This window comes from Desmodus rotundus, chromosome 4 (genome assembly GCF_022682495.2).
Source record: "Desmodus rotundus isolate HL8 chromosome 4, HLdesRot8A.1, whole genome shotgun sequence".
Classification (NCBI taxonomy): Eukaryota; Metazoa; Chordata; class Mammalia; order Chiroptera; family Phyllostomidae; genus Desmodus; species Desmodus rotundus.
In genome coordinates this window covers 98,952,969-98,966,420 of record NC_071390.1, presented here as the reverse complement: position 1 = coordinate 98,966,420, position 13,452 = coordinate 98,952,969, and the positions used below count along the sequence as shown (strand labels likewise).

General features: G+C 34.3%; 1 protein-coding gene across 1 annotated transcript in view; it reads right to left on the bottom strand.

Moving 5' to 3' along the window:
- The window catches only part of AIMP1 (aminoacyl tRNA synthetase complex interacting multifunctional protein 1), a 33,589-nt gene that overhangs the window by 18,454 nt on the left and 1,683 nt on the right, over positions 1 to 13,452 (bottom strand). Inside the window, exons 2-3 of the mRNA XM_024574904.3 lie at positions 2,394 to 2,527; positions 1,022 to 1,135 (exon numbers count right to left, since the gene is read on the bottom strand). Coding sequence (XP_024430672.1) covers positions 1,022 to 1,135; positions 2,394 to 2,527 — 248 coding nt within the window. The remainder of the gene's footprint in view (positions 1 to 1,021; positions 1,136 to 2,393; positions 2,528 to 13,452) is intronic.

Below are 13,452 nucleotides of genomic sequence, written 5' to 3'. Positions count from 1 at the left end.
TGTTTTAGCATTAGACAGAATTTAATACTTTAAATCAAACTGTTGATTTGTTTTACCATCTCAATCAGAGCAGAGTTGAAAAGTTTAACATTTCAGGGCAATTTTCCAGAACTGAGAGAAATAAAAAGCAATTTTATATTGCTAATATTTCAACTGTTTACCTGTATTCCAAATCTCCTAGTCTTGAAAAACATCAACTAGCCTCAAATTTTCAATCGAGAAATGATATTCTCTCTAGTGGACAGCCTTAAGCATATACTATTAATTTTTCCTTACTTTTATTTACCTCACTAAGGGTAGAATTCATACTACAGTATTCAAAATAATTCACTGATGGAATAACGGTCAAAAGAAAGTATACCTGGACCTTCTTAACTCACCGAGAAAGGATTTTCTATAATACAATCAAATGGCTTTCTGAATGGTACTTTGAAAGTGTACTAGAACTATTATTATTAGTGATTTATAATAATGTAAATTTATCTAGACCCCTTTAAAAATAATTCAATAAAATTTTATTTTACAATGTAAGAGTTAAAATGATAATCATCTACTGACTTGGACAATTTGAAAAATGTACAAGTTCATACAAATTGTATTTTTAAGCTTCCATTTCCTCACATACAAAACAAGGGTATCTGTGTACACATAATTTTATAGTTTATGTGAAACATTTGGCAACACAGTGCTCATAATATAGTAAAATTTAATAAATGCTAACTAAATATTATTATGGCTTATTTTCAAAAACCACTCAACAGGGAACAGTGATGATCAAGTTGAAGCACAGTACAGAGACTGAAAGCACAGCTTTGAACCCTAGCTTTTCTACTTCTTGACATTTTTTGCATAATCTTACGCAAGATCATGCGCCTTTTCTGTATTTCCATTTTCCTTATACACCAGAAGGGATGCTATGACAGTAAAATGAGAAACCAAGGATGATACCTAAATTAATAAATAATAAAGAAATAATAATTACTATTATAAATAAAAATGTATCATTTCTATATTTAATCACCTCCATTTTTAATTTCTGCCTGAATAAGCTCTTGCTTCAATTCTTCAATTTCTTTCTTCAATTTAGCATTTTCAACTCGAAGTTTCTTCTCTTCTCTCAAAGTTGCCTGCAAAACTAAGATGAAGAAAATCAAGTGTAGCTGTGTTTTCTAGAAGGTTTCTTAGGAACACTACTCGAAGAGAGAGCATGGCCAGGACAAACACAGCTAGGATGATACTAATAACCAAGTGGTGGGCCAGTTCCTTTACATCAGAGTTTAGTATTATTAAAACACTATGATATTTAAAAGAGAGAAAAGGGAGAAAATCTGAATAATAAAAGGATTTATTTATGAATCATTTTAGCACCTGTAAAGATGCTTACGCCAACTTAAGAATCTGGTTTAAAGCATCAATAACAGATAAAATTATAAGAAAGAGAGATAGGTATTAGATGTATTAAGTTATTTATTTTTTTAAAGTCTGAGATCTAATAATGATACCAAACAATAAAAAAAACTATTCTCATTTTTGAGTCATAACCTATAGAAGTAGCAGAGCAATCTTTTATTACTACCGTCTCAGAAGTTGAGCTGAGTAAACACTGAATGAATGAAATTCAAAGATTTGCTCATAATAATATGTGCATAAAAGGTGAGCAACAGAATATGCAAAAACATAAAAGAAAAACAATGATTCTCACTGGGGTTGACAGTGCTCCCTAAGTGGGATTTTGAAAACCCGAGGCAATATTTTTTGGCGGCAACATATAATGGGAGTCATCACTGGCATTTACTGGGCCGGGGCCAGGAATGCCAGGTGTCTTGACATGAACTAGATAAAGATTTTGGAGTTTTCACTACAACATTAATTTTGGCCATTGAAAAGTAAAATATGCTTAGACAAAACAAAAATCAACCTAAGTCCTAAAAGCAGAAATTCAGATTTGATGTTTTTATACACACCATAGCAATTTCTAAGGAAAACTTACAGTATTGGAAAAAAATTAAAAATCTCTTCTGAAAATGCCTCACTAGAGAGAAATATAAAAGTGTACATTTTTCTTCTATACAAGGTTAGAGAAGGTATTTCAGTTCACATTTGATTACATCCAATTTTCTTCATTTCTAATCTGTAATTCTATACCAAATTATTTTAAATGCTATTTTTCCCTTAGCAGTCTGGAAATAATACATTATTTTTTTCTACATAGCATACTATATATTAATTCTAATTCGTCTTAACCCTATACTAATATTTCACTCAAAATTAAAATATTAAAGTAATGTAAATGTTATCATCAATTTAAAGTAATAATTTATGTAGTAAACACTTTTTTGGCAATATATGAATTCGTTTTAAGTATCTCCTTTGAAAATTTAAATTTTTCTTACTTGCTTTTTCCTTAAGAAGAGCAACTTGCTGCTTAAGATACTCGATAATTTGATCTGCCTCTGCCCCTTTCTGTTCCAGTCTCTTCAGAACAGCATCATTGGTTGCCATTTTTGCCAAGAAACGGCAGAAAATCCTAGGTGAAAAAATAAAAGTGATAAATTATGCTGTAGAAGGAATAAATTTATTTTGGAGGACACTGTGAACAAGCAGTCTAAGAAAAATATCTTCTATGTACTAGATCAATATGTTCTAAAAAAAAATTTCCTACAAACCAAACCAGAGGCAGACTTATTAAATAAACTAATTTCCAAATCTGTATGAAAGGGATCAATTTTCTTCCTAAATGTAGAAACTATGCTATTTAAACACATTTTTAAAAAATCCTCACCCAAGGACAATTTTTTCCATTGCTTTTGGCGGGGGGGGGGGGGGGGGGGGGGGGAAGAGAGAGAAAGAGAGAGAGAGAGAGAGAGAGAGAGAAAGAGAGAGGGAGATCAATTTGTTTTTCCTGTTATATTTACGCAGTTATTGATTCCTTCTTGTATGTGCCCTTACCAGGGACTGAACCTGCAGCTTTGGCATACTGGGTCACTGTCCTAACAAACTGAGCCACCACCCAGAGCTATTTTTTCTGATGCTTTTAGAGAGACAGGAAGGGGGAGAGTGAGAAACATTGATGTAAGAGAGAAGCATCAATTGGTTACCCCTCATTAGTGCTGGACAGGTGAGGAACTCACAACCTACGTATGTGCCCTGACCGGGAATCAAACCTGCAACATTACGGTTCAGGGAGGACACTCCACCAACTGAGCCATACTGGCCAGGGCTAATAACATTTTAGGTTGTGAAGTTTCTAAGAAAGCTTAAAGTATTGCAGAACATTATGACAAAACAGAAACACTAAGGGAAAAGAATAGCCATAACCTTAACTAAGCTAAAACCAAGCACCATACCAGTGTTCCAAAGAAGTGCTAAATTCCTTCTAACGTGTTTCTTTTGCATCTTGTATATTTCTACTGTTTGTTTAATTATGTACAATTTTAAGAAGGAACATGTCATTAGGAAAGACAAATATTAAAAGAAAAATATCAACATTTAGGAAAACATCAATATTAATTATATGCCTACTCAAAAGTAATATATACATTTGTAAAAGAAATTAGAATTTAAATTTTATAATTCACAAAAATGAGAAAACATCCTGTCATGTACATAAAAATGTATAAGCAAAAATTCCAAGATTAATTCATCATGCTAGTTTAAACTGCTGAATATTTCACATTAAAAAGAGTTAATCATGAAAAATACCTCAAATTGTTTTATCTGATTATATAGTTCAAAGCATAACAATAATTTATAATATGAAGTATAACAATTATAAAACATTCCTGAAATAATTCTGATTTTAAATAGGTGATGCGTACTTAATACAGTTTTTATTTTTAAAAAAACTGCTAATAATGAACAAATGATATAAAGATTATTTTAAAATTTCAAAGCACACAATATTGATTCTATATGAAAAACATTCTAAAATGTTTACCTTTTTTTATAAAAGGGAAACCAATCCTCAAAAAACTTTAAGTTGACAATTAATGATATAGAAGCAATAAAAAATCCTATAAAAATAAATTTCTAGTAAATGAATAAAATATAAATGGGAATTAGTCTGGGAAAGAGATGGTAAACTGGTCATTTTCTACATGAACTATTACTTAACAGTTTAGAAAAATATAGAGTAAAAAAAAGGTATAAAAAATGAAAATACAGATATAACCTTTAAATTCTGCCAGTAATTAACAAATAAACACAGAATACCCTGTTGTTCCTCAAATGTTTGCAAAGTTAGAATTTTAGAGAAAAATAGTAATGTATATATGAAGAAAGTTAAAATAGAAAAGCTAGGTTTTTGTGAACTTTTAGTTTCCAAGTTATATATCAGTTTGTGAACTTTTAGCTTCCAAGTTATATATCAGCACTCTTTTAAAGTCTTTCTATTTTAGTCTAAGATAAGTGATGATCAAATATATTCAATAGGAGAAATATAGCTACCACAAAAAGTAAACTAATGACTATTTGATTTGGCATAATTTATAACATTTATTTCCCTGGCAAAGAAAAATTTGATGAATAATACTAAGATGAATGTGAAATTAATGATACACTTTAGGAAAAAAAGATAGTTAAGATACCTACTAAACTAGTATCTTAACTGAAAATAAAGAAGTAGATTTAAATGTAAAATAGTTTTCATGAATTCGCCAACAGTTCCAGAAAGTCATCTCACAAACACTAGTCAAACTGCCGATAAAGCAAAACATGAAACTCATGCCCTGACTCACACAAAAAACACTTCAAAATCAAGACTAACAATAATTTGCAAAGCAGAGATCATAAATCCTAGACTAAAAGAAAAAATGATACATAATTTTATTGAGTTGACAAAACTATTAACTACCTGCAAAACAGGTTATAAAGGTGAGTTAAATAATTTAATACAGCTTTTATAATACATATGAAGCACTGGCATAGCTTAGAAAAGAAGAATGCCATGTTCGAAACAAAGAAACACGAACGAGTTGAATACATTAAACGACATACACATTGACTAAGACAAAACAATGTGATAAAGGAAAAGTGGTAAAACTTTGATAATACCGATAAAAAATACAAATGAGATAAAGTCAGAAAATTACACAAAATCACAGTTATCTAAGGTGTTAACAGATTAGGAAATATAAAATGAAAAGACTTGCCACCCAGTTTTTGTAAAACCGAAATGTCATCATTAACTGAAAACACAAAGTATTACAGCTGGTTAAGATGAGCTAATCCAGTTTGGCAGGACAGGGTCTAACAAACAATGAGCTAATAAATTTAGTTTGAATAACATCTTTGTAAGTGCACTGTATGAATTTTTCAAGAAAATGTTGTATATGAAACATATCTCACCCACATATAAAAGGAAATAATAGGTTGCTGAAGAGCAATTCAAATGTATCTATCTACCTGTCACACAAATACAAAAAACATATAAAACACTCAACTTTTACATAATTCTTACACTTTAAATACTGCAGGACAGTAATATGTTATATATATGTATAGTTTACACATTTACTTAATTAAAATATATATAAATATACTATAAAATATGTATCTTTATATATTTCACTATACATTTACAAATACTTGCTTAGACTTGGTCTAGTTTAAGTTGCAAATTGGTGAATAAAACCAGGACTCAGAAATGTATATTACCTGAAATATTCAGTAAAAACAAATTTATTTCCAACCATGTAATTCAATAAAATATGAGAAATAAAGGAAAAAAGGTAATATATTAGTAACAGAGAAATATTAGTGGAAAACACATATTTAGGCCATGAAGTTTTAAGATATTGAGAATAGAAAGGGATGAGTGATCCTAATCAACTATTCTATATATAATCATTATGGGTAGTATTAGAAGTCAATTCAAATTTCCCGATAGGTATTTTTAGGTAACTTTGTCTTTAGTATCTGCCAGCCTCTTTTCTAAATATTTTGTAATAATATTAACTTACTTAATCATCACAACACCATGGGGTGTATAATATTATCACTCCTCTTTACTTTGACTATTAAGAACTTATTATAAGAGTAAGAAAATAAAATTTAAAGAGCATGAACCTTGCTCACATGAACCTTGGTTCAAACTGTTTGCCCCTCTGTGACTTAATAGCTGTGTAAACTTTAACTTCTTTAACCTTAGTCTGTTTTCTCATTTGTAAACGAAGATGATTTTATACAGGGTTTGGCACAAATAATACCTTTTTTATTACAAAATCATAAGCATGTAATTCTGCAACATAGTATCACACTCAAGCACACCATGACACTTTAGGTGAAATGTTCAAAATGCACGTGAAACAGTCACATACCCTGCCAACCAGACTTAAGTAGGCGTTACTTTTGCCTCATCTTATATCTCAGAATGGGGCAAAATGAGAGATCACTGAAAAGTGGTGTAGACTGAGGGGCCCCCAAAGCCCCCATAGCACTTAGTTGGGAAATGGGGGGAGCAGTGATAGACTTAAGATACTTTTTATAACAAAGGCAAGATGGCAGCTGTGCTACTGCCTCTGGGCAAGGTGGACGTGACTTTTAGGATATATCCTGACCTGTGGAATTGCCAGGGAGATGGTCCACCTAGATCACTGTGTCACTCTTGCCCTGATTGGGGTGGCAGCCAAACAAATGTAAACAATACAGGAGAACTGGCCAATGTAGCTCATGGCGGGAGGAGTCAGAGACGGGGTCACATAGGAGGCTCAGGGTCAGGACTAAGCTAAGGGCAGGCAGCCAAGAGGGAATTCGGCCATGCGGTTTGAAAGGGCGTAGAAGAGCCATGCTGCCAGGAGTGAAGTAGCAGCTGTGCAGTTTGCGGAGCTTATCCAGCCATACGGCCTGGTACAATGAGGGGAGGGATGGCATGCTGCTGCTCGGACTGTGCCTGATGGCAGGCTCCGAAGCCATCAAGGATCCTGCCTTGCAAGATGCTGACTGACTGCCTTGAGAATCCGGACTATACCTGGACACTTGGGACTTACGTCCTTCCTAGACTTCACCGTGATCCAGTGCGCCACGGCACATGCATTCCTGGACTACTGCATGGAGGCTGATGACCATGTACCCCAGATCCTGAAGGAGAGCTGCTGTGAGACTGTGCAGCTGGCTTAAGGAAATGGGGAACTACTGGGCTTGCTTTTGGCTCATAGCCTTTTGGGGCCCCAGGGAAGTGCCGGGTCTGTGGGAAAGGAGGGCTCAAGCTGAAGTACTTCCAGTACCCCAATGTTGGGATACTGTAAACAAGACCTGTTCCTTCCAACACTGAGTGTTGGGTCATTCACCAAAGTGCCACATGGACAGCCCCTGTCTGCTTGGCTACCCCATGAGTAATTTCATACTTAACATTTTTTGCCACATAGCTAATATATGTCAGGCAATGAACAAAGTTTTGGGAACACAAAAGATAGGATATATATACACAATGACCACCTTCAAACTCACAGTAGAGTGAGTTACCTATGTTATGATAATTTCTAGATCAATAAGCAAATTTTTTTCTTAAGGGTTAAGAACATAATAATAAAAATATAAATTATAGAGATTGACATTAAAATATACTTAATTTGGCTAAGTCACAAGTAAATTTTGGGGGGATTGTCCATGGGGGTGATAAACATTAATATATTTACATTAATTCTAAATTTTGTGTTCATTAACAGTGTGTAAAATATATCTAAGGATTTCTGTCCAGGGGACTATAATAAGCCAACAGTCAACTGAAAATCTTTACACACTTTTCCCTACAAATACTGTCATCAAAACTGTGAAAACACTAAAGATAACAGACTTGAGATTATTTAAATAAATGGTATACAAAGAAAGAACACTCAAAGGCATATATAGCAGATTCCCGTCTGAATGCCTTGTGAAGGTCTTCCAAAAATTAGTATATAAGAGTTCTCAGCTCTAGCCCAGGAGGCAAAGCAATCCGGGATAAACCATACATACCAATCTGCCAAAGGCACACAACTGGCCAAGAATACCAAGAATATGAGAGTGATGTATATTGTTCTGGTTTAAGGGAAGGAAAACAATTAAAATTCACTGAACGCTTTCTGTTCACTTTGCTATGAACCTAAAACTGCTCTAAAAAATAGTCATTAAAAAAGTCACCAAACCATAAACTTAAGACCGTGTGAATTTGAATTTTGAGAATGCTCTGAATTCTAACTATTAGTGAATGAAGTCCTCACTTGGTTATGCAATATTAATAATTTTCCCAGTTTCCATAAGTCATTATGCTGTATATCACATAGGAATGTATTAGACTACTTTAAGCTGTCTTACTGCCACAGTACCAATAGTATTACAAAAGAAACCTCAATAGAAGAGTAAATATCTCAGCGCAGTCATTTCTCTGGCAGTAAACAAATTTTTGTGGTAAAATAAAACTTATGAATGACTATAAGACCCATTAGCTGCTAACCACTGTCTACTTTTTTCCTACTCCCAGATAATTAGTTATCTTGGTAATATTATTTATGATCCCAATATTAAAATTATTTGTGTGGGATATTTTGGATTAGTTTCTAGTCAGGCCTATGTGTTGACAAAACTTTTGTCAAATGCTAAGATCTATTGTTTTTAGAATTAGAAGCTCTGGAAACATTTTTCTAGTACCTGATTGTCTTTTTAGATTTTTCAAAAATATAAGTAGGATGCATAAGATTATGCCAATGTTTTCTAGTAATAATACGCAGTTAATGATCACCAGCCCTAGCAGAAGAGTGTATTTTTTTTTTAAAAAGTGGTTACAGGCAACAAATCTTGGTTGAACCACATACTTAACAGGATGTGTGACCTTGGTAAAGTCACTTAATTTCTCTATGCTTCATTTTCTTAATTCATAAAATGAGGATACTTATCAACTAATTTCACCTTCTAAATCCTTGGCATCTCCTATTTGGGATCCTTTCCTTGACATGTACTTTATGTGGATGTTCTTCAGGGTTTGTTCCGGACCTCTAGCTGGCTGGGATTACAACTGTCACTACACAGACCAGGGATGACTCTATGACCAGGGTTGCAAGTGTAACTGAAGGCAAATGACTTTAAGCGCAGCAACACAGACCTCACCACTCCCCGACGCCTTCTATTTCTGTTACCTGCCAGACCCCTGTAAATAAAGCTCATAACCTCAATTTTACTTATAGTCTCTGATTTTGAGCCATGTGCTGAGTTTATAGGAGACAGAAAATTTAAACATGTTCTTTGTACTTCCTAAATTTTCAGACACCTGGGGGAAACACAGTAAATTGGAGAGCTTTTTTTTTAATGAAGTTCTGTTTAGGACAATCTTGCTAGTTTAAAAACAACATTGATTAAGCTCAGACAAATCTTTTACCTTCAATCCAGTGCTTAGTCCACTATTTTGTGTCAAGTGCTCCATGGAAATTTTCAATTTTATATTGGGTACTCATTGAATTTCAAAACTTTAAGTTTCTTTAGTCTCCTCACCAGCTTTTCTTGTTTGTTTGTTTTTTTGAGAGAGAAGGGAAGGGAGGGATAGAGGGAGAGAAACATCAACGTGTGAGACAAACATCTTCAGTTGCTTCTCACGAACAGCCCAAGAGCGGACCAGCTGCAACCCAGGCTTATGCCCTGACTGGAAATCCGGGAATCAAACCAGCAACCTTGAGCTTGACCTTTCACTTTGCTGGAAGGCACTGAACCAACTGAGCCAAGACAGTCAGGACTCCTCAGTGCCTTTAATATGCTAATATGTACAGGGATGTCACAGGTAACATTTGTAGACTATTTATTATAAGCTGGCTAAATGCTTTACATGTATCACCTATAAATTATACAGAGAAGAAATCTTGAATTAAAATTAATTTGCCCCCAGTCATGTCAGTAAATGAGAATTGAAATTAGGTCTCCCTGACTCTAGAGTTATCTCGTTTAATGTCCAAGCTATAATTTCTCTAAAGGACATAATTGTGAAGTATTTTCAATGAATTTAACCACAGAATCCTAACCAAAGAACACCTAATAATAGTTACTGGAACTGGTATTCACTAAATCTGTTTAGGAATGCTGGCTTAGTCTGTGCTAAAAGAAAAAGATAATGAGATTGAACTAGATATACTTAATTACATGCATAGTAATTATAAATATAAAACATTTAGAGACAAAATAACACGAGTATGTTAACTCATGAGAGGACAGTGAGAACTTCTTTTTCCCTTTATTAAGTTAAAAAAGTAAAATGAACGTATTTTTATGACAAAAGGCTTTTGAAGAGTATTATCTAAATTATTCTGTCCCTTCACATTTCGTCTTTCTAATGTCCATCATATTTCATCAAGTTTAAAAAGCCATTGTTAGATGCCTCTAATCATAAAAACTTCCTAGGAGTTGAAGCTGATTTTGCCAATTATGTGAATCTAGACTACATCTTAATCATTAAAACACATATATAAAAGATTATTTCTGAAATTCTTACCATTTCTAAATGGCTTCCCTTCACCTCAGCAATCTCCTCAATGATTCCCACTCTGATTCTAAATTACCAGTAATTTCTTTTAAGTAACAAATCCCCCACTCCACGCTCTCCATGTTAGGAACTAAATATAAACAAATAATCCCTTGTTTTGAAATGGAAGTTTTAAGTGCAGATTTAAGATTTTACTTCATAATATAGGAACTCTAAAAAAATTTGAAATTGTCTTTATGCTTCCCAACACATCTGACTTCACTGTTTCAGAATTGCAATTAGGTAAAAATTATATTCTTCTAAGACACTCAAAGTGCCGTTATTTCATCAAATCTAAGATGGTCTATTATTTTATGTACTACTTACACAAACACGGCTGATTAAACCAGTGTTTTCTTATCACTTAGTTACATCCTGTATCACTTATTGAACTTCTTTTAAATTTAGCTCTACTTTTATCTTATATCACTCTTGTTTCCCTGTATTTCCACATACACAAGAACTTTTCATTTTAATTCTAAATCATCTTTTAAATGATAATAAAATGGAGATTAAACTCCCTAAGTATGTATCAACAGTATACTTAAATCCACTGAACTGATGACAATATTAACAGTTAGGACCAAGTTTATGTAAGTGTGGGCACTGACAACTAAGTCACAAATGCCACTTAGGCTACCGTGGTTTGAAGACATCAGTAATTATAAAATATGCCACTATTTCAGAAATGTAAATATGAAAAAGATATGCATATTAGAATTGATGAAGACAGTAATTTGAATCACTTTTTTCTCTCTTCTTTTATCATCATCTGTATTCTTACATTTCAAACTTCTTTCCTCCACTGACTTTTCAATATAACTGCCAAGTTACCACACTCTGAGAACATCTTTATTACAATGCTACAAAATACGGTACTTCTTAGAACTAGGTTAAAACTCCTGTTAGGATTTATGAGTCAAAAGTCAGAATTTTAAAAGGTAAATAATAAAATTAAGTATTGTGAAAACAATACCTCCCAGAGACACTCAAAATATATAGCAGCAGCCACCACCGGCAATACAGGGACCTTTTAGCAACCGTTGCCAAAATATAGAAAGATAAATCTAAGTTTTTCTTATGAAAGTTCATATTTATTTATTTATTCAGCTTGTGGTCAGGGAATGAGTTGAAATTCTGGCTCTGCCACCAATCAGCTGTGTGACTTTAAAACTTTTCAATTTTTTTGTTAAGGTAGAACTGACATGCGACGCCGCAGCAGTTGCAGACGCCTGCCAGGGCCCGGCATCTGTGTACACACACTGCAAAATGATCACAGCAGTCCAGTTAACGTCCATACTTGCAAATTTTTTTTCTTTTAATGAGAACCTTCAAATTCCACTCTCCTACCTATTTTCAACTATGTAATACAGAATTAACTATAGTCACCACGCTGTACATCCACATGACAGTCTTTGTAACTGGGAATTTGTCTTTATTCTTGATTGTTTCCTTTTACTCAGTAGAGAGCTTTCTTCTCCTTTATAATGAGGACACTTGGGGTCCTAAAGGATTTAAGGGATGGCTAGGAGGACAGGTATGAGGGACTGCTATGAGAGGGCAATCCATGTATTTCAAAAACTAGCTATTAACATAGAAAACCTTTCTGTCCAGTGAAATTGGCATATTTTAAAAGGGGTATGTCTGGGGGGGGTTCATTCCCCATTGCCCTCTTGCCACACAACAGGGTCATTTTTTACCTGGTTCAGATTTTCTTCAAAAGGATTTAACCACCCCTTTCCCCCCACAGACACACTCACCACTATCTTTCTCCCATTTCTTAGGTTGACATAAATGTCCAAATCTGAAAGAATTTCTCTGAGTTTATCTGAGCTAAATTGAGAATATTGCCAGGAAGCAGTATCTCAACAGACTGAAAAAATACTCTGGAGAATGGCAGTTTTATAGCATATTTTATACATTAGAATCAAAGTAAGACGCCTAAGGGGGCGGTGTACAGAAAATCCATGAGTGGTAGATTAAGGGGGTAGGAGAAAGCAAACCGGGGAAGTCTCTGGGATTGGATTAAAAAATAAAACAGAGCTTCTGTGGTATCATACTCCACTTGAGGTTGTGCTCTGAGGGGTCTGGGAAAAAAGATTACTTTGACTGACAAAGGTATGTTATCTTAGATGCAAAAAGACAATAAATAGACTGGCTCACTTAAGGTAAAAATTGACCTTTGTCAAGAAAGCTACAGACCTAGGACGTGACTACCCGCCATGACCGACATTTAGTTGGGACCTTTTATGTTCAGACCATCCCAGTGGTTACTTCCAGACTGAGTTCGTAGGGCCTGCCACGCAGCCTTTCCCGACGTTGTTAGGGTTAGGATGTGGCCCCCTTTTTGCCTACGCTTATATAAGAACACAACTAAGAATAGCCACTACTTTAATGAGCCAGGCATAGTACATAGTCATTTAACCTTTATAACATGGTGAGATATTTCCATTTTATAGATAAACTCAGAGAAATCATGATTTATCTAAACTCATTCAAATAATAAATGGCAAAGCCATGATTTTAACGTGTATTTGTCACTCCAAAACTTACATTATGATTCATTTTTTAAAGTCTTTCCAAAACCTTAATTAAGGAAAAGTCAGTCAGCATTCATTACTACTCTTACATATTAAAATTAAAAGCACTAAGAATATGATTGGCCATTTCTTAGCAGTCCTAGTCAAGCCACCATCATCTCTCCTGCGGATTATTGCAGAAGCCTCCTAACCATCTTTCCTCCATCCACCCTGTCCCCTTCAGTTTATCTTGATAGCAGCCAGCCAGATCCTTTCTTTCCTTTAAAAAATTTTTTTGTTGTTTATGGTGTTCTGGTTGTCCCAAATTTTTCACCTTTGCTCCCCTCCCCTTAGCCCACTCCACGCTCCCAGTCAATCCACACACCGTTGTTCATGTCCAGGGATCATTCAGATGCGTTGTCTAATCCCTTCACCTTCTTTCAACCAACCCCC